The sequence below is a fragment of the Squalius cephalus genome, assembly GCF_949319135.1.
Source record: "Squalius cephalus genome assembly, chromosome: 15".
In the NCBI taxonomy this organism is placed as follows: domain Eukaryota; kingdom Metazoa; phylum Chordata; class Actinopteri; order Cypriniformes; family Leuciscidae; genus Squalius; species Squalius cephalus.
The window spans coordinates 4,411,815-4,438,591 of record NC_137136.1 but is presented as its reverse complement, the minus strand read 5'-3'; the positions used below and the strand labels follow the sequence as shown (position 1 = coordinate 4,438,591).

The window sequence follows — 26,777 nt, the reverse complement described above, 5'->3', positions numbered from 1 at the left end:
TTATTCGACACAATAACAGTGAAGGACAGAATAACAACCATCAAAGGAAGGAGTAAAGAGGGCTGTGTTTTCACACATGTGGGCTCAGTTACACACACATTGCTCTTCCAGGGGACGTTGTTTATGCCCACAGCTGCACTATTCCCTTCACATTAACATGCTAATTCAGCATTGGTATGCCAAGCCGACTGGAGGCGGCAGACAAAGGCCTGTTGTTGGTGTAGTCGAGGTCTGGCTGCTGTTCTCACAGGTCTCGATCAGAGCTCAGGGACGCTAGTACCTGCAGACGAACCTTGAACGACAGCGTTGACAGCTACGCTTCAACCTAACGAAGATTGAATCCAATCAAATATGGATGCAACATTTTTTGATTGCAGTCGTGGTTTGCATAGAGTGTGTAGTGAAAGTACTGTAGTTAGTATATTTTACTTTCATACATCTTTCTTTAGTGTGTATTGTTGCTGTTTGATCATGAAAAGGTCTGCAAATTTACAAAGCACAAAGTCCCTCCAGCGGGAGTTATTCCCTATATCAGTGCCAGTGTTTCTGAACTCCCTGAAACGCTTCCATTGTAGTCTTCAGTTTTCTTCCGGGAACAAACACGTCACAGTATTCCTCATTTAAATAATTCCCGACCAATGCATATGTAAAATAAAGGGGCGGGGCCTGGTTGAGTTAGTTAGTAGTGTGTTGAAACTTGTGGTTATGGTAAGGGGCGGGACATTTCCCAAACACACTCAAAGCAGTTGACCAATCACAACACACTGATCCAGCCGACCAATCAGAGCCCATTGTGCTTTTCAGAAGGAGGGGTTTCATAGAGACAGGAACTAAACAGAGCGTTACTGACAGACTGTGACGAGAGGAGCTGCAACAATGGAGAATATGTGAAAAATAATGTGAACATAATGTTTATTGAACATTTAAAGGGGTGGTTGATTATGATTTCACTTTTCTAACTTTAGTTAGTGTGTAATGTTGCTGTTTGAGCATAAACAACATCTGCAAAGTTACAACGCTCAAAGTTCAAAGCAAAGGGAGATATTTGCTTTTAAAGAAACTGCTTTTTAAGGACTACAACAAACGGCTGGTAGAGACTACACGACATTCCTCCCGGGTTAGTGACATCACCAACTCTAGAATTTACATAAACCCCGCCCCCTGAACACGATTTATAGATTATCATGACAGAATATGCTAATCAAAGACTAGAAGATAACTACACATAAGCTAAATAAATTCATCAACTAACCATTCAGAAATGTTGTCTACATGTTGTCACTTTTTCTTGAGTCTCTCCATCATTGTCTGAATCCGGTTTGAACATAAAAGGCTAAAAGTTTTTTTTTTTAATTTCCAGTGCATATCTGTGTGAATGCAAGCTGTTGTAGCTCCGCCCCCTGTGCCGGGAGCAGCAGCTCATTTGCATTCAAAGGAACAAACACAAAACGGTGCGTTTTTGCTCACCCTCAAAAAGTGACAATTTTAACATGCTATATAACAATATCTGTGGGGTATTTTGAGCTAAAACTTCACACACACACTCTGGGGACATCAAAGACTTATTTTACATCTTGTGGAAAGGGCATTATACCACCCCTTTAAGAATGAAAGCCTATTCTAGCAGAGCCCAAAAACTAAATCAAGACTTTGAAAAAGGGGCCCCTTTTAATATGTCTATTATTTTGTCCATTAAAAAATGTTTTATTTATTGTCATTCAGTCCTTATGTGTCCCTTGAGATGCATCAAAAATAAAAGAGCGTCAGGATTCCTTGCAGCCCTCATGCAAACGTCCAATGGAAATGAATGAGCAAAAGTAGATGCAAACCTCACTAATTAGGTCTCAATGTGCAATCAATGTACCTTCAGGTAGTAAACTAGAAGTTCATTAAGAGCAGGATCAGCGTTCAGGTTGACCAGGAAGCATTTGTCCTCTCCGACCTTGATCCCTGATGACTCCAGAGAGATTCCCATGCTCTCCAGCTGCTTCTGACGATCCTGCAGAGACCAATGACAGCTGTCAATCAAATCCCACGTTCTGTGAGACTGTTATCGCTCACATGTGCTCTTTCCTTGGGTTTATTTCATTTAAATATCCTCTTTGTCTCAGATATTTTATTCGTCCTAAATTTAGATGAGAATTTGACTAAAAAATGAAATTGAAATTTATTGAAATCATTCTTGACAGCAAAAGTTCTCCATTTCATCTCAGTCTAGGAGAAATGACAGATATTTAAGAGAACTCATTTGAGATATCTTTTCTAAGAGAAATTGAGCAACAATAAACTTGTGTGCAAATTTCATTCTGCACAGCTGCACGGTGACAACATCGAGACATGCAAGTGGGTGTGTGCGTGTGTGTGGTCCTGGTAAACCCTTCATTGGTAATTCCAGAATAGTATAGTAATACCAGCAGCTTTTGACCTTGTGGGGACGTTTTTGGTCCCCATGAGGAAAACGGCTTATAAATCTTTTTTTTTGAAAATGCAAAAATGGAGAGCATTTTCTGTGATGGGTAGGGTTAGCGTAAGGGGAGAGAATATACAGTTTGTACAGCATAAAAACCATTATGTCTATGGAAAGTCCCCATTAAACATGAAAACCCAACGTGTGTGTGTGTGTGTGTGTGTGTGTGTGTATGCGTGTGTGTGTGACACCTGTGCAATCTCCTCCGTTTTCCGGAGTTTCTCCTCCCAGGTGACCGTCATTTCCTGAATGAGCTTCTCCGACTCATGGAGTTTCTCCTTCAGCTCAGGAGCCTTCAGAGACTGACAAATACAACATAACACACATTATCATTAAAAGTTATGAGTCTAAACATCTCCCCATCAGTGTTATTTTAGTATCATTGATATGCTATTATAATTTTTACTAATATTTAGAATAGTTTTTTCCAAATTCACTTTAATTTAAGTTTAATTTTGGTTAAAGTATAAGTTTTTTTTTTAATATATCTATATTGTCTTTATTGATTTTTATTTAGGTTTTTGTTAGAGTTATTTTACTAATATTTGTACTAATATTTTGTAGTTTTTTTATTTTTCATATTCATAGTTTTATTTGTTTTTATTTCAGTTTTAGTTTGTATTATTTTAGTACTTCAACAAACTATTTTAGCTGAAATCAAATAAGTTAAAATGTAGTAGACAATAATAACCCTGTTCATCAAAGCGTTTAACACCGGCTCTGTTCTAAAACCTAGTGAAGCTGTCTACATAGGGAGCATTTTAAGGTAACAAAGGCATGCAGCATGATGCCTTCTAAGATATCTTGTTTTAGCCAGTATTGCTTGCATCCTTGGCATGAAGGCAATTACAGAACAAAAAAGTTAATGGAGAATGCAGGAAAACTGTCTATTATATATACTGTAATAGACACAAAATTATTGTGTCTATATAATAACAATAAAGTTTTTGAAAAAGTTTAGAGAAACAGTGTAATAAATAAATAAATAAACTAAAACTGCATAAATAAAAATTAGATTTAAAATAAATAAATACATGAATAAATTAAAATTAAATAAATTAAAATTAAATAAATAATGTAGCTAACATTATAGTACTGTAGCGAGTAGAAAAAAACATATCTTCCAAATAATATTTTACACATTAATAATATATATTTTTCACAGCAAACATATATAGCTGGCTTTTAATTCTTAGGATGGATGTCCCTCGCACAAGGATGATCATATTTGGGGGTGCGTGGCATCTAAAAGATAGAAACCCCCTGTGTCAGAGATTCTTCTGAAGTCTCCGCTCACCTCAGCCTGAGAGAGCTGCACTTTCAGCTTCTCCACCTCCTCCCGGAGCTCCCTGATGATGCGGGCGTTGGGATCCTCATTGACCACGGCGTGGTTCACGATTCTCTTCGCTCGGTCAGCGTACCGCAGCGTCGACAGCGTCTCCTCGTAGTTGTCAGCGGCTGGGCTGATGGTGGCGATCATGGCCGTCTTACTGTTGCCACCGAGATTGTCCTGTAGAAGTAGAGAGTTCAGGAACTGAAAACTCCATTCATTTCTCCACAGGGAAATAGATTTTTACTTATAAACCTTTAAAGGCAGCCTTACTGTGAGCAGCCGATGATATATAACGGTGTTGAAGCTGTAAGTCCACATTATTTCAACTTATTTTTTAAAGTAATCATGTTTAACAGCTGAATTCATGGTGAAAAACTACATTACCCATAATGCTGTGCAGAAAATTCCACAAATCAGAGAGTCCGGACAAGCGAATTGCGCTAAAAGAGCTCTTTACACCCATAAAACACCACAAATTATGTAATCAAGTCACTCTCAAAACACTTAAATGTGTTAAACTACTGAAAATGTGGGAGGGTACAAATGCACGCCCTAGAAGAAAAAAAGTCTGAGTTTGAGGGACAACGGATCCGTGACAAATGACTAAAAACATTGTATTATGCTGTCAGGCCAGTAGTTGGCGATGTCAATATTTTAAAGGGGTGGTTGATTATGATTTCACTTTTCTAACTTTAGTTAGTGTGTAATGTTGCTGTTTGAGCATAAACAACATCTGCAAAGTTACAACGCTCAAAGTTCAAAGCAAAGGGAGATATTTGCTTTTAAAGAAATCGCTTTTTAAGGACTACAACAAACGGCTGGTAGAGACTACACCACATTCCTCCCGGGTTAGTGACATCACCAACCCTAAAATTTTCATAAACCCCGCCCCAGAACACGATTTATAGATTATCATGACAGAATATGCTAATTAATGACTAGAAGATAACTCCACATAAGCTACATAAATTCACCAACTAACCATTCAGAAATGTTGTCAACATGTTGTCACTTCTCGAGTCTCTCCATCATTGTCTTGACTCAATTTTTTAAAAGTTTTTGAAATTTTCAGTGCATGTGTGTGTGAGTGCAAGCTGTTGAAGCTCCGCCCCCTGTGCCGGGAGCAGCAGCTCATTTGCATTTAAAGGAACAGGCACAAAACGGTGCGTTTTTGCTCACCCTCAAAAAGTGACAATTTTAACATGCTATATAAAAATATCTGTGGGGTATTTTGAGCTAAAACTTCACGCACACACTCTGGGGACATCAAAGACTTATTTTACATCTCGTGAAAAGGGCATTATACCACCCCTTTAAAGAAAGACATGCGCATGACGTCAGCATTTTCACAAGTTTTTGTAGTTTACATGGAGACGATAATGGTATCATTTGCAAAAACCTGCACTTTGAAAGCCGCATTCAAAAGTTTGCATTTTCAGGCCCCATTGACGTGTACATGAATGGCCAAAGCGCGTAAGAACTTTTCAGTTTTTAGCAGAAAACGGTGTCATGTGAGTAGGACATGTGTCATGTGAGCCCCTGGGCTTTTGGGTCTATTGAACGAGCAGCTCTGACAGACGTACTAACCTTGAGCAGCCACGTCAGCACTGAGTCTCTGTAAGGCACGAACTTGCTCTTGCCTTTCCCTGCACACTGATCAGCCAGAGCAGAGATCACACAGCCCAGCGTGGTCAGAGACCTGGACACAGAAAACACCAGACGAACATCACAGACTCATTAAAGGGAGGGGCGGAAATAGAGCTGCATGGTTAGCTGACTTTTATATGATTTAATTTTTTATTTTTTCAATTAAAGTAGGGATTCCCAAACTTTTTTGTCAGACAAACCTCTGAGATAAAATATTTACTGAAGACATTTGCATGTTTTCGGTTCTCTGATGTCGTATAGTGGTCACATGACATGCAGGTAATCACAAAAAAAAAAATTTGTAAGTGTTATTTTTTATTGTTTTTGAATTCAAATGATTTTAATTCAACATTTTTATAATTTATACATTCTTAGTTTTGTTATTGTTTTTCTTTTTTAATTATTTATTTTAATTAATCATTTTTAAGATTTATTAAATTCTTATTAAGTGTTTTTTTTATAATATATTTTAATTCGTCATTTTTTATTTAATAAACTTTTAGTTAGTATTTTTCTTTGTTTTTATTTAAAAAAAACTTGACATTTCATGATTTAATTAATGTTTAGTTAGTATTTTATTTTAATTGTTTTTATTTTTAAATTATTTATTTTAATTCACCATTTTTATGATTTAATAAATTCTTAAGTGTTTTATATTTAAATGATTTATTTATTTTCATTCTTTATTTAATTATCTTTTAGTTAGTATTTTCCTTTGTGTTTATTTTAAAATTATTTATATTAACTTGACATTTTGATTAATGTTTAGTTAGTATTTTATTTTAATTGTTTTTATTTTTAAATTATTTATTTTAATTCAACATTTTTATTATTTAACAAATTCTTATAAGGTGTTTTATTTAGATTGTTTTTATTTTAATTTATTTATTTTAATTGGACATTTGTATGATAAAAAAAAGCATGTATTATTTAGATTTTTTTATAAAAAAAAATTCTTTAGTTATTTTAATTTGACATTTTTACGATTTAATTCATTCTTAATTTTTTTATCGACTCACTCCTTGCAGTTCCCTCACAAACCCCAGTTTTGGAAACCCTGAATTAGAGGATCCATCATTGTGCATTCTTTCATATAGCATCTATTAACCTTCCATTTGAAGATGCTCTTATTAATGTAGGTTTGTAAAGACGCCTGTTTTATTCTCTTCTTTATTCGTTTTGTTGATCCTATCCTGTTATCCTTTATTTTTTCATCCTGGCTTAAGTTCCCAGACTGCATACTACAAACTGTCGACATATTATTGGTTATTCAATCATTATAAGCAAGTGCCACATTTCCTCTGAAAAGTCAAGAGTGCTCTTGTCTGACCTGTTGATGTTGCTTCCTTCCTTCAGTCTCTCTCCCGCCGCTCCAGTCTTGGACACGCGCTCGCTGCCGGCCAGATCAACCAGACTTATCTTGCTTACTTTCTCTCCAGAATTCTGCGTTCGCACACAGACATAAAAGCAAGTATTACAATCAACAACTTCCTAAATCAGCACAATTCAGCCCAACATGTGTCTGGTATAGATCAGGGTCCAAAATGAACACTTGCCATGCATTAACTGACTATAAAACGTTATTAGGAACTGCAAACAAAGTTACTGCATTATTTAAATCATATTTAAGAATGATAATCTGATGTCAGTGATGTGATCTGCTATGACTTTTGAAGTGAAGTTAGGATGAATGACGTGTTTTTGTGACAGATGAGAGATGAAGACTGACTCATATACAGTAGTGGCCAAAAGTCATGTTCAGCCTAGGAATATTGAAATCTTCACCCTTTATTCGAATTATTACAAATTTGTTAAAGATTTTGTAATCATATTGCATAATTGTGCTTGAAGTCAATTGATTTATTTGTGATAATGCAATGAAACATGCTAAATTGTCCCGACATCATTTTATTTATACAAAGAAATTATGAACATGCAAAAACATGAGAGAACCAACCAAATATTAATAACTGATTATGTTGTAATCAATCTATGCTTTTTCCTGAGTTTTTTGTTTTTCTATGCATTTGTTTGTAGCTGTAGTTTGTGATTTTTTGCCAAACAATTTTGTCAGATAAATACCTTAATCAAGTTTAGTGTTTTGTTTTTCCCTCATATTTAAAATATAAAAAAATAATAACAATATTTTCCTCATATTTCGCTGGTTTAATCAAACTTGTAGGGTCATTAAAAACAAATCTCCCCTCCGGACATCACTTTTGCCCACTATGTGAAAGACTCAATGATTTATGCTGTATGTCACAAATAATCAAAACTATATAATTTGTTTATGAATTGGGACAAAATATACTGTAATAAAAACAGCGGAAGCTTCATTTCCCATATTTCTGCACAATTTCAAATGGATAACCATGACTGAGTGAGCCACCGACCCCCGACTGCAGGTCGTAGAGTGTTTGCGTGACGATGACGCTGAAGACGGCGTGCGAGCGACTGCTCTCCTCGTTCATGTTGGTGGCGGCTACAGTGCGGGATTTGTTCCCCTCCGACATCAGAGATTCAATGTCCTGAGTTGGTGAGAAATGAGAGAAAACATCAAACAAAAATCTTTTCAACAGGGAATGTTTTCAGAACTTTGGCTAATGTTCTGGAAAGGTTCTCTCATAGTTATGAACAAACATTCTTCCAGTAACATTAAAGGGTAACTCTCGCCAAAATTGAACCTAGGCTCTTTTTGTTAATCTACCCGAATCAAACTTTCGTGTAAAAGCCTAATTAGAGAATTGAAACGCCACTTTTAAGATTGACCGTGTTTTCGTTTTAGGTCAAAATGCCTTTTGAATGGGAGTGAATGGGGCACGACTACGATAGCATCAAAATCGCTATTTTTAAAACACTAAGAAGGCTCGACACAACATGAAACTGTGCTCGATGTATCACCTCTACACATGAACTCCAGCATTGTTTGTGTACACAGAGTTTACTAAAAAGAAAGGTTTCGTACGACTCACTTTATCAGTTAGTGTTGAAATTACAAGTTCATGACATTTCCTCATATGGACTGATCATTACGTTGCATTCGAAGATCGACTACTTTCACCTACGGAGATCGATCTACTCGGGTAAAAGAGCCTAGGTTCAATTTTGGCGAGAGTTACCCTTTAAAATAACGTTCCTTTAATAATGTTCTCATAATGTTAGCACAAAAACTTTATTTATACATAGCTCATAAAATGTTTTTTTTCTGAAACTTTTTTTAATGTTACTACTTGTTTCAGAATGTTTAGAGAACATTGAAAAGTAGCATTCTCATAATGTTCGCAAAATTCTAAAATGGAATGTTGCCTTGACGTTCGCATAACCAAGAAAAGCATTTTTAAAGGATTTTAAAAAACTGGGCATTTTGTCAAATGTCACATAGTTCAGTGTAAGCGGAAAGAGTGAAAATGACATTTCTAATCCACATCAAAATGTGATTTGGTCTGTCATTTAACATTTTTTTCTTGCTGTTCGAACTACAAGGAACTGTGTCTGTCTGAATAAAGCCTATGACACTGTCAGGGACAGACAAAGGCCTCCTACAGAAGTTCGAGAGAAACACCTCAAACAAAGTTGAAACTTTAATGTAACATTAAAACAACTGAGACTTTCATGAATCTCCTGACGTAATATTTCAGGAGAAAATATGATGTTCACCTCGAAGCTCATCACAGCCAGCTGAGAGAGCCCGTCCACATACGGACCCAGGACTTTATGTTCCCTGACCTTCAGAGACTGTCTGCTCCTGTACGCAAAGAAGAGAAGAAATGTGAGAAAATACCATTACAGTTTCATTAGCCCTTTATTAATGTTCCCATCCCTAGACGCCGATTCACAATCTTCCTCTGGTTTGAGCCTCTTGAAAGCATCTTCTGTGTTTTGCAATTAGACCATGTCATTTTATATATATATATATATATATACATACACGATTTATTAAATAAATATAATTTACTTTAATTATAAATAGATATCTTTTAATTATATATATATATATAACAAAACAAAAAGAGAAAATTATTAAATTTAAAGATAAAAAAAATTAAAATAATAAATAATAATAATTTATAAAAGGCAAAAATAAAAATCTGAATTGAAAATGCAAAGTATAAAATTGCAAAGAAAAACCTTGTGACATAATTATGCTATATATGCATAATGTGCCATAAAAACAGGACAAGAAATAATTTACTAATAAAATTGTGAGGAATAATACATTTTTAAACAATATACTGTAAATAGTACAGGAGAAAACAATAATAAAAAAATAAAGATACATTTTTTTCATAATTAATAAATAAATAAATATAAAAATAGAAGATGTAAAGCATAAAAATATAACAAATTTTTTTAAAAACATTTTTAAAAGTTAAACTAAAAAAACAAAATTAACATTTAAAGCAGGACATGACAAAATTAGCTAATTAAATTATAACTATCAATTAATACAAACATCATATAGCACAAAATAAGAAAACAATAAAAAAAAATGTAAGTAATGTATGTATAAAATGTAAAAATTAGGGACAAATGAAAAACAGAATTTAAAATGTAAAGAATAAAATTGTAACAAAAAAAAACGTCTAAAAAATAAAAAAAATAAGGCCATAAAGTTGTAAAAATAGCACATGAAATAATTTACTAATTAAATTATAACTATTAATAAAAATGTATATATAGCACATATATAAAACTGTAACATAAAAAAATAAAAACTTGATCAATTTAAACGTAAAAAATAATTGAAATTTTGTAAAGCCATAAAAAATAGGAAGTCATGTACGTTAAGTTAACTGAAAGCACCAGCACATCTGAGTGTGAAAACCAGTGCTGTAAACTCTCACTAGATGGTGCAGACGCGCGCGTGTGTGTGTCTGTGACAGATCAATGACTGTGAACAACCTTCACACAGCCTAAACACAGCTTCTGTGGATCCTGTAAATGTGATTCTCCACACCTGTGTGAACTTGAGGAGAGCTGAGAACTCAGCGTTTGTGCTTTCTGTGCCCACGGTATGTAATGAATCCGCTCACCCTTTGGGATCCAGCAGGTCTCGGACTTTTTCATTGTAGATCTCCATGAACGAGACCTCCACCTTGAAGGAATGGGCCTCGTTCTGCTCTTTGGAGACCCTCTCGAACAGCGAGCAGCAGAGTCTCGGGATCAGGCCTGGCTGCTCTCCATTGCCCATCATTGAGAAGGATTTCCCAGAGCCTGCCAGACCACCAACACAACGTTTCAAAGGTTAGAAGACATTCTGTCACCCAGCAGGCGTGTTCGCACACGTCAGCCCGCATGTCAAGCTTGTGTTGGAGGACAAAACGCCGGTCTGAGAACTAGGACAGGAAGGCAGAGGGAAGACAGACACTGAGCGATTCAACACAACAGTGTGATTGGAAACGCAGAAGCTTCCTGTTCATGAAGACTGAAACATCAGGTTGTTCAATTATTCAATGTATTCTGCTTTTACAGATTTGAACAGCACAAATTGAAAAAAAAAAACTAGTTTATTCATTACAGATAATTTTCATCTGATGTGCATGGTCAAGATAAAATAATTAAAAATAATACAATAAAAAAATATATTATATTAAAATAATTTAAAAATCTGAATTAAGTCTTTAAGAACTGAAACGAAAATATTTTTTATTTGCATTTTTTTATAATTATTATTTATGTTGTAAAAATTAAGATTCAATTTTTTTCTATTGTTTGTTTAATGCTTTTTGTCTAAAATGTTTAGATTAAAAGTAGAAAAAGATAAATTGTAAAAAAAATTCTTTACATAAAAATCAGCAATTAAATATTAAAAAAAAAACTGTATTTTATATATCTATATTTTTTGTTTACACAAAGAAAAAAATTCAGGTTGAATCTTGTTACTTTATGACTCTTACTTTATGAATTTTCTAAGAGCTAACTAGAAATAATTATTTAAAAAAAAATGAAAGAAAATGATAATTGAGAATAGTACAAATCTGAAAATGTGCTTTAATTGTCATTAAAAAATGCACCAAAAAAATAAATAAAAATATGTTGGCATGAAATGTGACCTGGACATGTTTTTGTGAGATTCATCAGTCCACCGTAAAACAAGGTGAAACGGGGAATTCCTTGTTGTGTGATTTTATAGTGTGAAACATATATAGTTATGTCCCGCAGGGCTCTTTTATGCTCTCATGCCAATAAATGAGCATCTATTCAAGTCTTTCAATGAAACGGATGTCACTATCAGCAACAAAAAGCACCTTTACAAAAGATCATATATTGTTTCCTCTGTGTTTCTCTCTGTAACAGTACCTGTTTGTCCATAGGCAAAAATGCAGGCGTTGTATCCTTGAAATGCGTTTTCAAGTATTCCTTCCCCAAGGCACTTGAACACGACCTCCTGACCTGCAAGACAAATACATGAAACCATGAAAACCACAACATTAAAGGGGTGCTTGAATATGATTTCACTTTTCTAACTTTAGTTAGTGTGTAATGTTGCTGTTTGAGCATAAACAACATCTGCAAAGTTACGACGCTCAAAGTTCAAATCAAAGGGAGATATTTGCTTTTAAAGAAATCGCTTTTTAAGGACTACAACAAACGGCTGGTAGAGACTACACGAGCTTCCTCCCAGGTTAGTGACATCACTAAGCATAAAATTTACATAAACCCGCCCCCGGGAACGCGATTTATAGATTATCAAGACAGAATATGCTAATTAATGACTAGAAGATAACTCCACATAAGCTACATAAATTCACCAACTAACCATTCAGAAATGTTGTCTACATGTTGTCACTTCTCGAGTCTCTCCATCTTTCTGACTTCGGTTTGAACATAAAAGGCTAAAAGTTTTTGAAATTTTCAGTGCATATCTGTGTGAGTGCAAGCCGTTGAAGCTCCGCCCCCTGTGTGCCGGGAGCAGCAGCTCATTTGCATTTAAAGGAACAGACACAAAACGGTGCATTTTTGCTCACCCTCAAAAAGTGACAACTTTCACATGCTATATACAAATATCTGTGGGGTATTTTGAGCTAAAACTTCACAAACACACTCTGGGGACATTTACATCTTGTGAAAAGGGCATTATACCACCTCTTTAAAATGCGAACAACATCTTCTCGCTCTGATCTCCATACTGTACAAGAAGGAACAATTCACCGCTGAGCAACAAAGGGATCTCCACATTTCTCATTTCCTTTCCTCTAAAAAGAAATCCCTCGAGCCCTCCCACAAAAACCTCCAAAATAAGCGGTGTGAATGCGGAAAAGGGCCGCATGACGTGTTCGTGCTTCGGTGAGGCCGAGATGCACAGTTCTCCACATTCATGGTGAATCAGCCAGCTGTGCAGAGAGCTAAATAAAGACGGACCTCAAGCGCTTTCCTCCGCACAAACCGCCTGTTGTTTCTGAGCACCAATGCAGCTCGTGCAGTTCATGCACAGGAACTCAAATGCTCGTCACACAATGTGTCTGAACAGCGGTGGGACATCTGATGCATGAAACCCTTCAGACTGGAGATCTTTTGTTGATCGTCACAACTCATTAACCCTGTTTAAGTGACGAGTAATCAGGCAATAAGCAATTACTTTTTCCATTCACTTTTTATCACAGATAGAGAAAGAATTCATAAAGCTGAACATAATGTGTTGCAGAAACTTACTTTGATGTTAAACATCCTCATCTCACTAGAAGACAAACTCTGAATGTTCAAAATGAAAACTAACACTGAACTAAAACTACAATTGAAATGAACACTTTACAATAAGGTCTCATTATGCATTTACTAACATTAGCCAACAATGAGCAATACTTTTGTTACAGTATTTATTAATCTTTGTTGACATTAGTTAATAAAAATAAAGCTGTTCATTGTTCAGCTCAGAATCATTAAATAATATCAAGATACAATTTTTTGATTTTAATAATGTATTAGTAAATGTTGAAATTAGCATGAACTAATAAATGCTTTACAAATATTTTTCATTATAAGTCAAGTAACAAATGTAGTTTACTAATGCAACCTTATTGTAAAGTGTTACCAATAAATTAAATTAATTAATTAAACTAATTAATATTAGTAAAATAGCAGTATTTAAAAAAAGAAGACAAAAGCTAACTAAAAATCACCCTAAATTGCAAAGAAACTGAAAATACTAAAATAAAAACAAATTCAAAATATTAATTAAACTAAAATAGTAGATAAATACTAAAACAACACTGTGACAGACTCTTGTCTAAAGTAAGATACGGTTCAACTTTACAAAAAATGAATAAGCCACCTATCAAAAAGACAATAATAATAAGTAAAAACATATAAAATATATTGCACATGCAAGTAAGGTACTGCCCAAAAAAATGCATGAGCAATTTACATCACTCAATAAAAAAACAATGGTAAGGAAATTATCTGTAAATTGAATGATGGAATTTAATATATAAATACCCAAAGCATCAAGTTAATTTGATTTTATAGCAGAAAAAAGCGCTTGTGAAAAAGCAGAAAAAATAGGAATTTCCCAAAGCATCCATCATTAATCTGACTGTACAGGCCTGTATAAGACCCTGTAACTGCACATTATCCTTCCTAAAAGACTTTAATAACCAGTGTGTCTGTGTGAGTCAATATCACACTCACTCACACTTATATCCATTAGACTGTAAGATTGAAAGATGAAAGAACCAGATCCATGTAAGAACATGTTTGTAAAGTCATTAGTTTGTCAGCCAGGCTTTATTTTGGCAGACTTAAACAGAGAGACCTGACTTGAGGAACCATGACAATGTGCGGCATTATAGTGTGGGGTTTCAGACAGATACTTCACTGACAATAGCAAAAACAACACTGAGCAGAAATAAATATTCAACTTTGTTTTCTGCGTTATGTCTGATCTCCAGTTTTGCATGTGATATGCATCAGACGGTCAGTGAACACCACAGCATAACCAGTACCAGGCCTAAACTAGCCTGGACCAGCATGAGGATTTAGCATGATCCCAGCTGATTTTCTCAGACCCCACCCTGGGAACGGCACATCGTGTGTCCGTGTTATTTCCAGGGCTTTCCATATTACAATACCAAAAATAATCCATAATTATTATGCAGGTGTGACTCCATCCAGCAAGTGATTCTGTGTGGACGTGTTAAAGAGTGACTCACCGGCGTACTTCGGGATGTTGGACTCATCCATGGACCAGAAGCAGTGGTCGAAGGCAAACACCTGCAGAGACAGAGAGATGCATGATATAACACGCTCCTCATGATGCTGGTCAGGCCTCAGACAGACAAAAGAAGACTTCATGTGTTTTATACCTGACACACACACACAGAGAGAGAGAACATGATTCGGCCTGTCTTGAACACGCTGAGTGAATGAGAACAGGAAAACAGCCCTCATAATAACTATTTTATGGCACTATTAAAAGAAAAAGTTCTATATAGAAACTTTTTGGGGTTCCTTTCATGGGATAATGTTCTGGATTTAGTTTTAATTGATTTAGTTTTAATTAAATTGCATGAATTATGCAGCTCGTAAACATACTTTATCACTAGAAAAAAAAAAATCATCAAATAACCTGTTAAACATGAAAGTATTATGAAATCATTTAAGACATTTCCTTGTATAGAACATTTTTGGCGTAAAGGCTTCGAATCTTAGGGTTCTATGTAGAACCTCATTGGTCCTTTTTCCTAAGAGTGTAGAGGTTTGTTTTATAAAAGATTTTGTATGATTAAGAGTTATTTTTAAAGTCAATATGAAATCCAAATTCACCTATTTACTTTAAGCCACATAACATCCACTTTTCATGACTCTTACTATTCCCAATAGATATAATCAAGCGCTATCCTCTCTTTTATCACTAAATATCCTGTTTCACTCACTACATAATACATCACATTATGGAAGTAAAATAGGTTGCAAAATGGATTTCATATTGACTTTTATATTCATTAGCTCAATACTTGCAACAACAAAGTCAGGGTTCGATTCCCAGGGAATGCATTAACTGATAAAGTGTATACCATGAATGCAGTCACTTTGGATAAAAGCGTCTCTAAAATGCATGAATATAAATATACATGTTTATCCAAGACAGAACTAGATTAAATGGAAATGTGTCTCCTGAGAAAAAGTCCCTATTAATCTCACACATCTCCTTCCTCAGTTCTCAATTTGTACTTAAAGTCTGTGATCAAAAGAGATCTCTATATGAACTCAAACATTTCTCATTCATTCTTTTTTAAAAAGTTGTAAATAAAGATTATTGGATGTATAAATATCCATTTAAACACTATTTCAGTCTTTTTACTTCAAAATGTTATGTTTAGTTCAATCTTTTACTTTATAATGTGTAATTAATTGTCAAATTTACTAGCGATTTCTGAGTGAAAATTGTCTCTACACCAAATGTTTTTTTTTAGTGTAGTCTGTTTTAATTTCTCATAAGGCATTTTACAAGAAACAAGCTTAAACTTAAATTAAACATATTTAAGAAAGTCTCCTGAGCAACATCTGAGCAGTGAAACGCTCCTGAGAAACATTCTTACGGTGCTTGTGTACAGCAACAGTCTTCGTGAAGACACAGTTAATTAGATACATAAATCTGGAGACAGTGGAATAAATTCCTGCTTTGGTGACACATGTTTCCAGAGCGACCGGCCCTGTGGATCCGTACGGGAGCAGGGATACAAGCCTGCTGGTAAGAGTTTCCCTTATCTCACATCCTGAACAATGCAGAATTGTTAATGCATAAACTATTTTCGCCCTAGTTTTGCAATAAAACGGTATCTAATGGTTCTTTAAGTAGATAAATTTCCCTGAAAATCAATGTTGTATAAGAAAGGCGACCTATTATGCCCTTTTTCAAATTCTTGATGTTGTTTTTGGTCTCTACTAGAAAAGTTTATCATGCTTGAATGTTCAATAAACACATTATTTTTCACATCTTCTCCATTGTTGCGGCTCCTCTCTTCACAGTCTGTCAGTAACGCTCTGTTTAGTTCCTGTCTCTATGAAGCCCCTCCTTCTGAAAAGCACAATGTGCTCTGATTGGTCGGCTGGATCAGAGTGTTGTGATTGGTCGAGTGATTCGAGCGTGTTTTACCATAACTGCCAGTTTCAACACAATACAAAAGTAACTCAACCAGGTCTCGTCCCTTTATTTAGCATATACCCTTGGGAGGGAATTATTTAAATGAGGAATATTGTGACGTGTTCGTTCCCGGAAGAAAACTTAAGACTACAATCGAGGCGTTTTTTCATGCTCAAACAGCAACATTACACACTAAACACAGTTGAAAATGTTAAAAAGCATAGCAGAACCTCTTTAAGGCCCAGATTACTGTATGTGTTTTATAAGTCTATACAGTCTTGTTCCAAATTCAACAAAATCCTCCAATGGATTTAGAGGATTTAAAGGGTGCAAAATGGGGTTTTTGTAGCGATACAATAGAAGAACTTTGGGAGTTCATAGCAATTCAGATTGCAGTTCTTAAAAGAACCATTTTTTTCTTAGTGTGAAGAACATTTTAATAATCTAAAGAACCTTTTGTGGAATAAAAATCATAAATGCCAATACCTTTATTTTTCAGAGTGACTTTCTTAACTTTTAAATTCATATTGTTTCCATATTTTGACTGAATAAGAAAAGCGATCTCGATTAAGGATGAGCTGTTTTACGTGTTTTGCAGTGATATAGTGCGACATGTTTTATGAGCGCATGAGTTTTCTCTCTCTCTCTGGAGATCACTGGGAAACAGACTCTCTCATCTGTAAAATCAGACTGACCCAAATGTTCTCTGATTAAGAACAGAGAGCAAAAAAGATGGAAACATGCGTGAAGAACACTGGGCGTTCTCTGAACGTCAGTCTGAAGAGGAGGAAATAACAATAAATATCTCCAATTATCTGATCGGATACACTTTTCTTTTTTCAAAAATAGTTCTGCAATTATTTATTCATTCAATTCAATTCAATATTTTAAAAAATCTGAATTGCTTTCAGAGAGGGTTGAATATAATTTTGACTATCTTGAATACAAGTGTATTGTAACTGAGTTTTCAAATTTATTGAAATTTAGCATCTATGCCATAGAAATTTAGCATCTATGCCATAGAAATTTAGCGTCTATGCCATAGAAATTTAGCGTCTATGTACGATTAATCAGCTGATATTTCACATTCAGAGTTAATGCACTACCGTTCAAGTATGGTGTCAGTAAGATTTTTAAATGTTTTTGAAAGAAGTCTCAACAAGGCTGCATTTATTTGATCAGTAATAACAGTAAACATTGCAAAATATTATTACAATTTAAAATAAGGGTTTTCTATTGTAATATATTTAAAAGCGTAATTTATTCCTGTGATCAAAGCTGAATTTTCAGCATCATTACTCCAGTCTTCAGTGTCACATGATCCTTCAGAAATCATTCTAATGTGATTATTTGATGCTCAAGGAAAATGTATTATAATATCAATGTTGAAAACTGTTGTGCTGCTTCATATTTGTTTGTGGAAAACTATGTTACATTTTCTTTTTCAGGATTCTTTCATGAATAGGGAGTTTAAAAGAACAGCATTTGTTTTTAAATAGAAATATATTGTAAATGTCTTCACTGTCACTTTTGATCAATTGAATGCATCCTTGCTGAATAAAAGTATTAATTTCTTTAAAAAACAGCAACTATTCAGTAGTTCAGGCCAATAATCATTTCTGCTTATCCAGTAAACAGTAATGTTAGTCATGTAATATCGCTAAAGTGCAATCTATATATATAGTCTACATAATCTTATACAGAAAGGAGGAGAATTTGCATTAAAAATTCATGTCAATAACTCCATTTAAATACGCATGGCACAGTTTTATAGACAGAGCCAGGTTTAACAGTTAGTGCATTTTGAGTAATTTCCTCTCTCTGTTCATTGGCGTAAGCGGAGAAACGCTTTCCAGTAATCGGCACTACGCTTCTGATTGGGTCACTGGTTGAAAAAAGGGAAAAAGCTGGAATGGTGTTGCTCAGTCTCAGTGCTTAGTCTGCACTGCAGTCGGTCTGCCGGGCACAATGGCAGCGCTGCGTCTGCGAGCGAGAGAGGGAGACGAGCGCTGCAACAATGCAGCTTTGAATGTGTGTACACTGGCCCTGTGTGTCCCTCGCTGCCTCACACATTGTAGCTCTTTGTGGTTGTTCACGAGATCTTAGAGGCCTGACACATTCACACAGACGCTTATCCCCGTCTGATGACCCACCGGAAGGATGGAGGAGCTCAAATGCATCTTTGACTGCATGTGGAAACACTTTAATGTGTAAAGCGTGTTGTTAACCAAGCCTGACATATGTCAGAAAAATCTCTGTTTTTGAAATGGGAAAAATTATTGAACCTTTAAACAAAAATATTTTTGAAAAAAAAATAAGTTTGCATATGTGTTTTTGGTTGAGGATCATGTTTGATACATCAGGCTTTTGTGGCTCAAATAGTGTGATAAAGTTAGATTATGGAAAAACACCTTAAATTTATTCAGAGGCCCAAACTGAGCACAAATATACAATTTGGTGCAGTTGCTCATATTAATATGGCCAAAAAGATGAAATTCTGGTTTTGTAAATCAATGATATATTTACATTACAGACTACTTATATGAAATGCTTATAAATATCAGTCGTCACTCTATATCTGCCATTAATATGTCTTAGTAAATTATATTTCTTAAATGCTTAGTTTTATGATCAAAGCTCTGTAGTTATATAATGTAATGCAATACAATGATGATTAAGATGAACAAATAAATCTTCCTCCAAAGCCTGATGGATCATATTTGATACATTTGAACATGATAAAAAAAAATGAAAAAAATAAAAGATTTATGGATAATCAAGTAAACCTAGGATGAGACCTATTCAGAGAGACATTAAAAATGGAACAGAATTTTAAGTAATTCACAAACAAATTGCTGTAATATGAAATTTTTATAAATATTAATATGCACATAAAGATGTGTGATAAACAGAGGAAATGTTTTGTCTTACCTTTGGCTGTTTTCTGAGTGTGAAGAGGTGTTAGTGGCACATCAGGACCGGAAACAGTTTCCATAAAGACAAATAAAGAACAAAGCGCACAATCAACAGAATTATTTTACAAGGCAGCATTTATCATTTTTAGTCTTAATAATTGAGCCAGTAAACCTTCTTCAGAAATGGCTCATTCAGCAAAAAAAAAAAAAAAAAAAAAAAAAAAAAAAAATAGTTTGGAGTGACTAGTTAAACAAAATGTACACTTGTATTCATCAAGGATGCATTTAATTGATCAAAAGTGACAGTAAAGAAAATAAATAAAATTGTAATAATTACAATATTACTGATTTTGCTTTCTTTTTTATCCCAAAAAATGCAGCCTTGGTGAGCAGAAGGGGCTTCTTTCAACCCAAACTTTTGAATGTGTACATTTCTCCTTTAGCAAATGATCAATTACCAACTAAAACACATTTCATTTGTCATGATTTCATTCACAAATGGTTTTCTAAGACTCTTAAAACAGAGAATCTCTGCTTCTGAAGAACATAAGATGTGATAATACAGTATTACATTTTTTTTGTTTGATAATTTAGTATAATATAGACACATACAAACTGCAACACTTCTCAATAACAGTGAAAATCAACAAGCATCATGAAATGAAGATGAGCTTACATCAACACAACAAATAACAGCGACACTTTCTTTTTAAGTTGATGTAGTAACACTTTACCACATGCACTTACTATAGTAATAACAGTAAATTATGCATAATTACAAGCAACTAACCCTAAACCAAACCCTAACCATAACTCTATAGTAAGTATGTGTAGTTAATTACGATTACTCAATACTTATTTGAGTAAGTACAACTACGTCACCTTAAAATAAAGTGTAACCCAAATAACTAACAGTGACAAAAACACCACCAGCAATCCTATAATGGCAATGCATGATGGGTGCTCTTTTTTAATGCTCCTGCATTGTTATAAACTATTTTTTAAAAGTCCCAATATTTTAAGTAGTTACTCAATTAATGTGAAGTCATAAAATATGCAAGCATAGAATTTATAAAAGCATGAGTACGTCAAGTTTCCAAAGTATCTTATTTTTTATGTTGTTCATTTCTTTGTTCAAGACGACAACAAAAAAGAAAGAAAAAAAAAGAAAGAAATTCTCTATTAAAACTGGCAGGTGCCCTAAACTTTTCCCAGCACATTCCACATTTTGTGACACTGACCTCATTTATAGGTCATTTCTTTCCCCTTCAAACCTCGTTAATGACTTGATTAATGGAGGTCTTTACCGTCTCCTTGCATTTACGCTCGTGTTCATTGAGTTGTTCGGTGGCATTTCCTGACTGATGAACATGTGAATGGACTCATAATACACAGAGATTTAGGCCTGAATGTCGCAGTAGATCTGCTGTGCAAACTTCAGTAAAGCTTGTGGATTTTACAGCTGAGGTCAGGTACGGGTTACGTCTCACAAAACCTCTCTCTCTCTCTCTCTTAAATGCAACGACAACAAGGAAAAAATGTATGCGACTGTCTTGCATGCAGGATCCACCTTTCCAAAAAAAAAGAGTGGAGGTGAATGAAAACACAATCACCAAAACCTAGTAAGATGATCTTTGCAATGCATTATGGAATTGCCGTCTCCAGACGTGGATTCAATGCATTAGAATTTGGAAAAAAGAAAGCGCATCTATGAGGTCTACATAAGCAGTTCACTAGGTTCTGGAACAGATCTCTAGTATTACCAGCACAAGAGACTAAAATACTCCTCCGTTCACCACAAATGTTTTCCCAAGATCCTTTAGTAGAACTAAAAAAAAATCTCTCAAATGACTTTCCCATACACACTCGATTTGATTTCTAAAAATAAAACCCTAAAGAAGAGCTTAAAGGGATGGTTTGGAGTAAAATCAACCTAGGGTCCTTTGCACCATGACCTCGAGTCTTTTCCCCCTTGGTCGAACATTATTAAAGTTAGAGCTTATTTAGAGACATCAGCCGAATGGCTTAGTGCAGGCGCTAATGGATCCAAGGTTGTATCTGGTAAATTACCCCACTAATAATGCCCGGAATGGGACCAAACTTCTACAGTAGTACAAATAGGTTCTGTACTCATAAAACGAGGCATTGGAAAGTTTGTAAGTACATCAGGAGTTTATTTAAATAACACTTGCCTGATGGCTAATGCTACCGCTAACCCGGACGTCGAGGTCACTTCAGTGATTAGGGAAAAGCCTGTAAAAGTCCTGGCAGAAACTGATGCATAAGGATGTAGTGTAACGACGCCCAGTTCCATGAATGCACTAATATTTTGTTGGTAGTACCAGTTTGCAACAATTATTAGTTAACACTAAGTTAACACTTCGGAAAAAATTATAATTTGTCGTTACACTACATCCTTATGCATCGCTTTCTGCCCGGACTTTTACAAAGGACCCTAGGTTGATTTTACTCCGAACCATCCCTTTAAATATTGAGAAAAGTGAAGCCTGAGTCAATGCACACAGAAAAAAATGATCATAATTTTAATGGTAAATTAGTAAAATCCTGTAAATTGGTTAATGGTACGAGTTATTAATTATGTACATTAGGATTTTATGTTACATCTTATGTTGTTAATTGAGTGTTTATAGCATTATTTTAGTGTCATGTGTGTTTCCATGATGGTGTTTTGTATTTGTGTGTATGACACTAAATGCTAAATACACAATAAATAGGAAAAGCTACTTGTGATGAACTTTGATACATGTGACTTTCTCTTTACCATCTGTGTTTTTAAGATATTCATCAGTATATTATAAAGGTAAAAAACAGATTTTAGTACTTTGGTTTTTCAGTCCGTAAAACTCAACATGTTATTACTGTACTGTTTAATACGGTAAATTTCTGGCAACCACAGCAGCCAGGGGTTTTTTTACCGTAAATTTCTTCTTTTTTCACTGTGAAAGAGTGATAAATGTTACGTGTATAAATTAAATGAATAGAAGTACATCTTACAGACTCTTTACTGTGCCAATGGAGCTAAAAATACCGTTCAGTATCACTGAATGTTTGTGGATGTTACGTGAGGACTCTGGAAAATTCCTCTCTGATAATGTTTTATTGCACGAGCTGATAAGAGTTCAAGTATGTACCATCAGCCTCAGCAGGATTGGTGTGGCATACACACTCCTCTGTGCTGATGAACATACCTGAGCTGTGTGTCATTACACTCCCAGCCGTCCTTCAGCCACGGGCACTGCCCACGCTGGCACTCGTTCAGCCGGATGACCATCACCTGCTCACTGGACTCAGTGAAGACCTGGACTGGATCTCAGATGGACTAGAATGCCAAACCCTCTCTAGTAATCCAGCGCTCGCCGCACTGGAGCCTGTCGACTGCCAAGTACTAGTGTTGCACTGTGACACGGCACTACACAAACCTCAAAATACCAGCATTGCCAGAGTTTATGATTTTCAAAAGTTAGTAATGCAAATCGCACTGTATGTGTGTATGTGTGTGTATACTATAAATATGAATATATATATATTATGTTAGTTAGTTTTATTCATATATAAACATATATATTATACATTTAAAAAAAAAAAAAAATATATATATATATATATATATATATATATATATATATATATATATATATATATATATATACACACTCAAAGCCTAGAGAAAAAAACAATATCAAAATATATTTCAAATGTATTTATTTCATACTAAGCATACTACAAATCTATTAACATTGACATATCATTTGAGACTTACTGATTTGGAGTACTTTATTGCACAATACACATTCCTTATTATTAAGCCTAAAATGTGTTTAATATTACTATTAGTAAGGATAGTATGATCTCTGTATAATATCAGTCTTTAAATGCAAGATATTTAAAGTTTACCAGAAGTTTACTTACAACAGTTCCATTTTAGCACAACCAAATATACTTAGCACTATTTCCAGATAACTAAAGTCCAATTTAGCAGACTTTAAGTCTACCAAAAGTACAATATCAAGGTATTTATATTAAGTATGTAATATGTAAATGTATTTTTAGTGTACTTATACTAAATGTATTTCAAATATATTTTAGTTAAAATAGACTGGTTAAAATACCTATAATAAACACTTATATTATTACATAATGTCTTTGTGTTGATAAAAACAGACACATTATGCATCACCTATATATAATACAATCTAAATTTAAATAAAATACACAAAAAAGCAATAATATCTGTAAACCATAAAGAACCGCAACAACAACAGAAGTCATAATTAAGATAACATCACAAACACAACAACATTTCATCAATAAAGCAACATTTTTGCTTACTAATGCTTTGTGGCAAAAGAACACATAGAGTTTGAATATGAGTTTGCACTTTCTGTGCCACTGCTAATCTGTTTTTTATAAGCAGAGCCATTGTGCCTCCAGCCCCTCATTAGAGTGCATGACAGACGTCCAGAGACTGAATATGGGCCACTAACTAGTGTTACGTCCAGCCGCTAATCAGAGCGGACAGAACCAGAGGAGCTCGGACCACAACTGAATCAGCTCAAACTCTCTATTTCAGTTCATCCAACTCTATTCAACTCGAAGATTCATGCTCTGCGAAATAATATAGACTACAAAAACAAAAGAATAGAGGTGCAACGACACGATTTGGTTTGATACACAAAACTGATCTCACCATGCGATACTCTCATGATACTTTAAACAAATGCAAAATAAATAAGCTTATTTTAATTATTACTTATTAAGACAAATGATAAACAGAAAGTACGGTTCATAAAAATACTACAATTAGTATAAATGAACTTGGTCCTGAAGGAAAAATGTATAGATTCATGATTCTGCTCATATTCTGAAATTAAAGAACTATGTTAAAACATACTTTCTGTCACTGATTGCATGCATATACACTCACCTAAAGGATTATTAGGAACACCTGTTCAATTTCTCATTAATGCAATTATCTAATCAACCAATCACATGGCAGTTGCTTCAATGCATTTAGGGGTGTGGTCCTGGTCAAGACAATCTCCTGAACTCCAAACTGAATGTCAGAATGGGAAAGAAAGGTGATTTAAGCAATTTTGAGCGTGGCATGGTTGTTGGTATTTCACAATCTGCTCAGTTACTGGGATTTTCACACACAACCATTTCTAGGGTTTACAAAGAATGGTGTGAAAAGGGAAAAACATCCAGTATGCGGCAGTCCTGTGGGCGAAAATGCCTTGTTGATGCTAGAGGTCAGAGGAGAATGGGCCGACTGATTCAAGCTGATAGAAGAGCAACTTTGACTGAAATAACCACTCGTTACAACCGAGGTATGCAGCAAAGCATTTGTGAAGCCACAACACGCACAACCTTGAGGCGGATGGGCTACAACAGCAGAAGACCCCACCGGGTACCACTCATCTCCTCTACAAATAGGAAAAAGAGGCTACAATTTGCACGAGCTCACCAAAATTGGACAGTTGAAGACTGGAAAAATGTTGCCTGGTCTGATGAGTCTCGATTTCTTTTGAGACATTCAGATGGTAGAGTCAGAATTTGGCGTAAACAGAATGAGAACATGGATCCATCATGCCTTTTTACCACTGTGCAGGCTGGTGGTGGTGGTGTAATGGTGTGGGGGATGTTTTCTTGGCACACTTTAGGCTCCTTAGTGCCAATTGGGCATCGTTTAAATGCCACGGCCTACCTGAGCATTGTTTCTGACCATGTCCATCCCTTTATGACCACCATGTACCCATCCTCTGATGGCTACTTCCAGCAGGATAATGCACCATGTCACAAAGCTCGAATCATTTCAAATTGGTTTCTTGAACATGACAATGAGTTCACTGTACTAAAATGGCCCCCACAGTCACCAGATCTCAACCCAATAGAGCATCTTTTGGATGTGGTGGAACGGGAGCTTCGTGCCCTGGATGTGCATCCCACAAATCTCCATCAACTGCAAGATGCTATCCTATCAATATGGGCCAACATTTCTAAAGAATGCTTTCAGCACCTTGTTGAATCAATGCCACGTAGAATTAAGGCAGTTCTGAAGGCGAAAGGGGGTCAAACACAGTATTAGTATGGTGTTCCTAATAATCCTTTAGGTGAGTGTACATTAAAAAGGTACTTTTACTTTTTAAAAAGTATTTTAAAAATGCATGTTTAATGGCAGTGCACAATTAAATTATTTTAATTTCATTGAACATCAGATATTTGGCATTACCAGACCAGGACCAACAAATTGCAATTCCCCTATTGCATTATCATTATATTCATCAATAAGCAAAATGCACGTGCACGTTTTTACACGTGTGTTTATAGTATGAAATACAGAATGTTTGTCAGAAACATCAGAACAAAATTTAACAGTGAGTGTAGAGTTTAAAAGAGTTTAACAGTGAGTGTAGGGAAAACATTACCCTAGACAACACACATGACTAACTTGAAGGACCAGGTGATTCTACTACAGACTTGATTTTGTGGGAAAATTTGCAGAAAGGAATGAGAGTATGTAGATAAAGCAAAAATACATTTAAATTCTGCGTGCACTAGAGCTTACGGCACGCACAGATTCAGTGTGCACCCGCTACATATTCCCCACTGAGCTGTAACAGGGAAACGCATGTAACCATTTGTAGCATTCATCCTAACATGTGCCTTAAGCATGTGCACACTGACACAGAAATGCCACATATGATCACAATCATCCCTGATACTGAGCAGATCCCGAGCACTGGAGCTCCTTCTTCATCCCAGTACTGCCATAGGTTGAAAATATCATGCTATGAGAAACTGTATGTGGTATACATACCGAACAACATCCATGCAATAAACATATATATAATATCAATGTGTATGTAGAATTTGAATGCCCATATACTTTTATATAGTGTTGTAACCTATGCAGCGCTACTGAAAACCAAAGTGACACATTTAAAAGAAAAACTGTTTAAAAAAAAGATTAAAATACCTTAACTGCATAAATGTGCACTACCTTTTATAATTGGCAATGTGGCTGTAAACATCAAGCTCATGTGAAATACACACCTGTCTTCACCTGAAGTGACTCTGATTTGAACTCTCAGCTGTTGTTGTAAGATTTTTCTGATATCATCTTGCATCTTGCATGCTACTACAAGAGCCATTGGCCACAGAGCTTACGAAGCATCAACGGGATCTCATGTTGAAAGGTATCGCTCAGGTGAGGGCTACAAAACTATTACCAAGGCATGGAACACAGTGAAAGCAACATGCAGTGGTTTGCATAGTATTATTTTACCATCAAACCATCAGGAGCTGGATTAA

General features: G+C 35.1%; 1 protein-coding gene across 6 annotated transcripts in view; it reads right to left on the bottom strand.

Annotated features, from left to right (window-relative positions):
* The window catches only part of kif13a (kinesin family member 13A), a 72,291-nt gene that overhangs the window by 31,464 nt on the left and 14,050 nt on the right, over positions 1–26,777 (bottom strand). For all 6 annotated transcript variants that reach the window (XM_079893684.1, XM_079893688.1, XM_079893685.1 and 3 more), the window contains exons 3-13: positions 19,462–19,474; positions 14,597–14,657; positions 11,748–11,840; positions 10,481–10,661; positions 9,105–9,192; positions 7,841–7,975; positions 6,778–6,890; positions 5,388–5,499; positions 3,765–3,977; positions 2,659–2,769; positions 1,865–1,999 (exon numbers count right to left, since the gene is read on the bottom strand). In XM_079893684.1, coding sequence (XP_079749810.1) covers positions 1,865–1,999; positions 2,659–2,769; positions 3,765–3,977; positions 5,388–5,499; positions 6,778–6,890; positions 7,841–7,975; positions 9,105–9,192; positions 10,481–10,661; positions 11,748–11,840; positions 14,597–14,657; positions 19,462–19,474 — 1,255 coding nt within the window. The remainder of the gene's footprint in view (positions 1–1,864; positions 2,000–2,658; positions 2,770–3,764; positions 3,978–5,387; positions 5,500–6,777; positions 6,891–7,840; positions 7,976–9,104; positions 9,193–10,480; positions 10,662–11,747; positions 11,841–14,596; positions 14,658–19,461; positions 19,475–26,777) is intronic.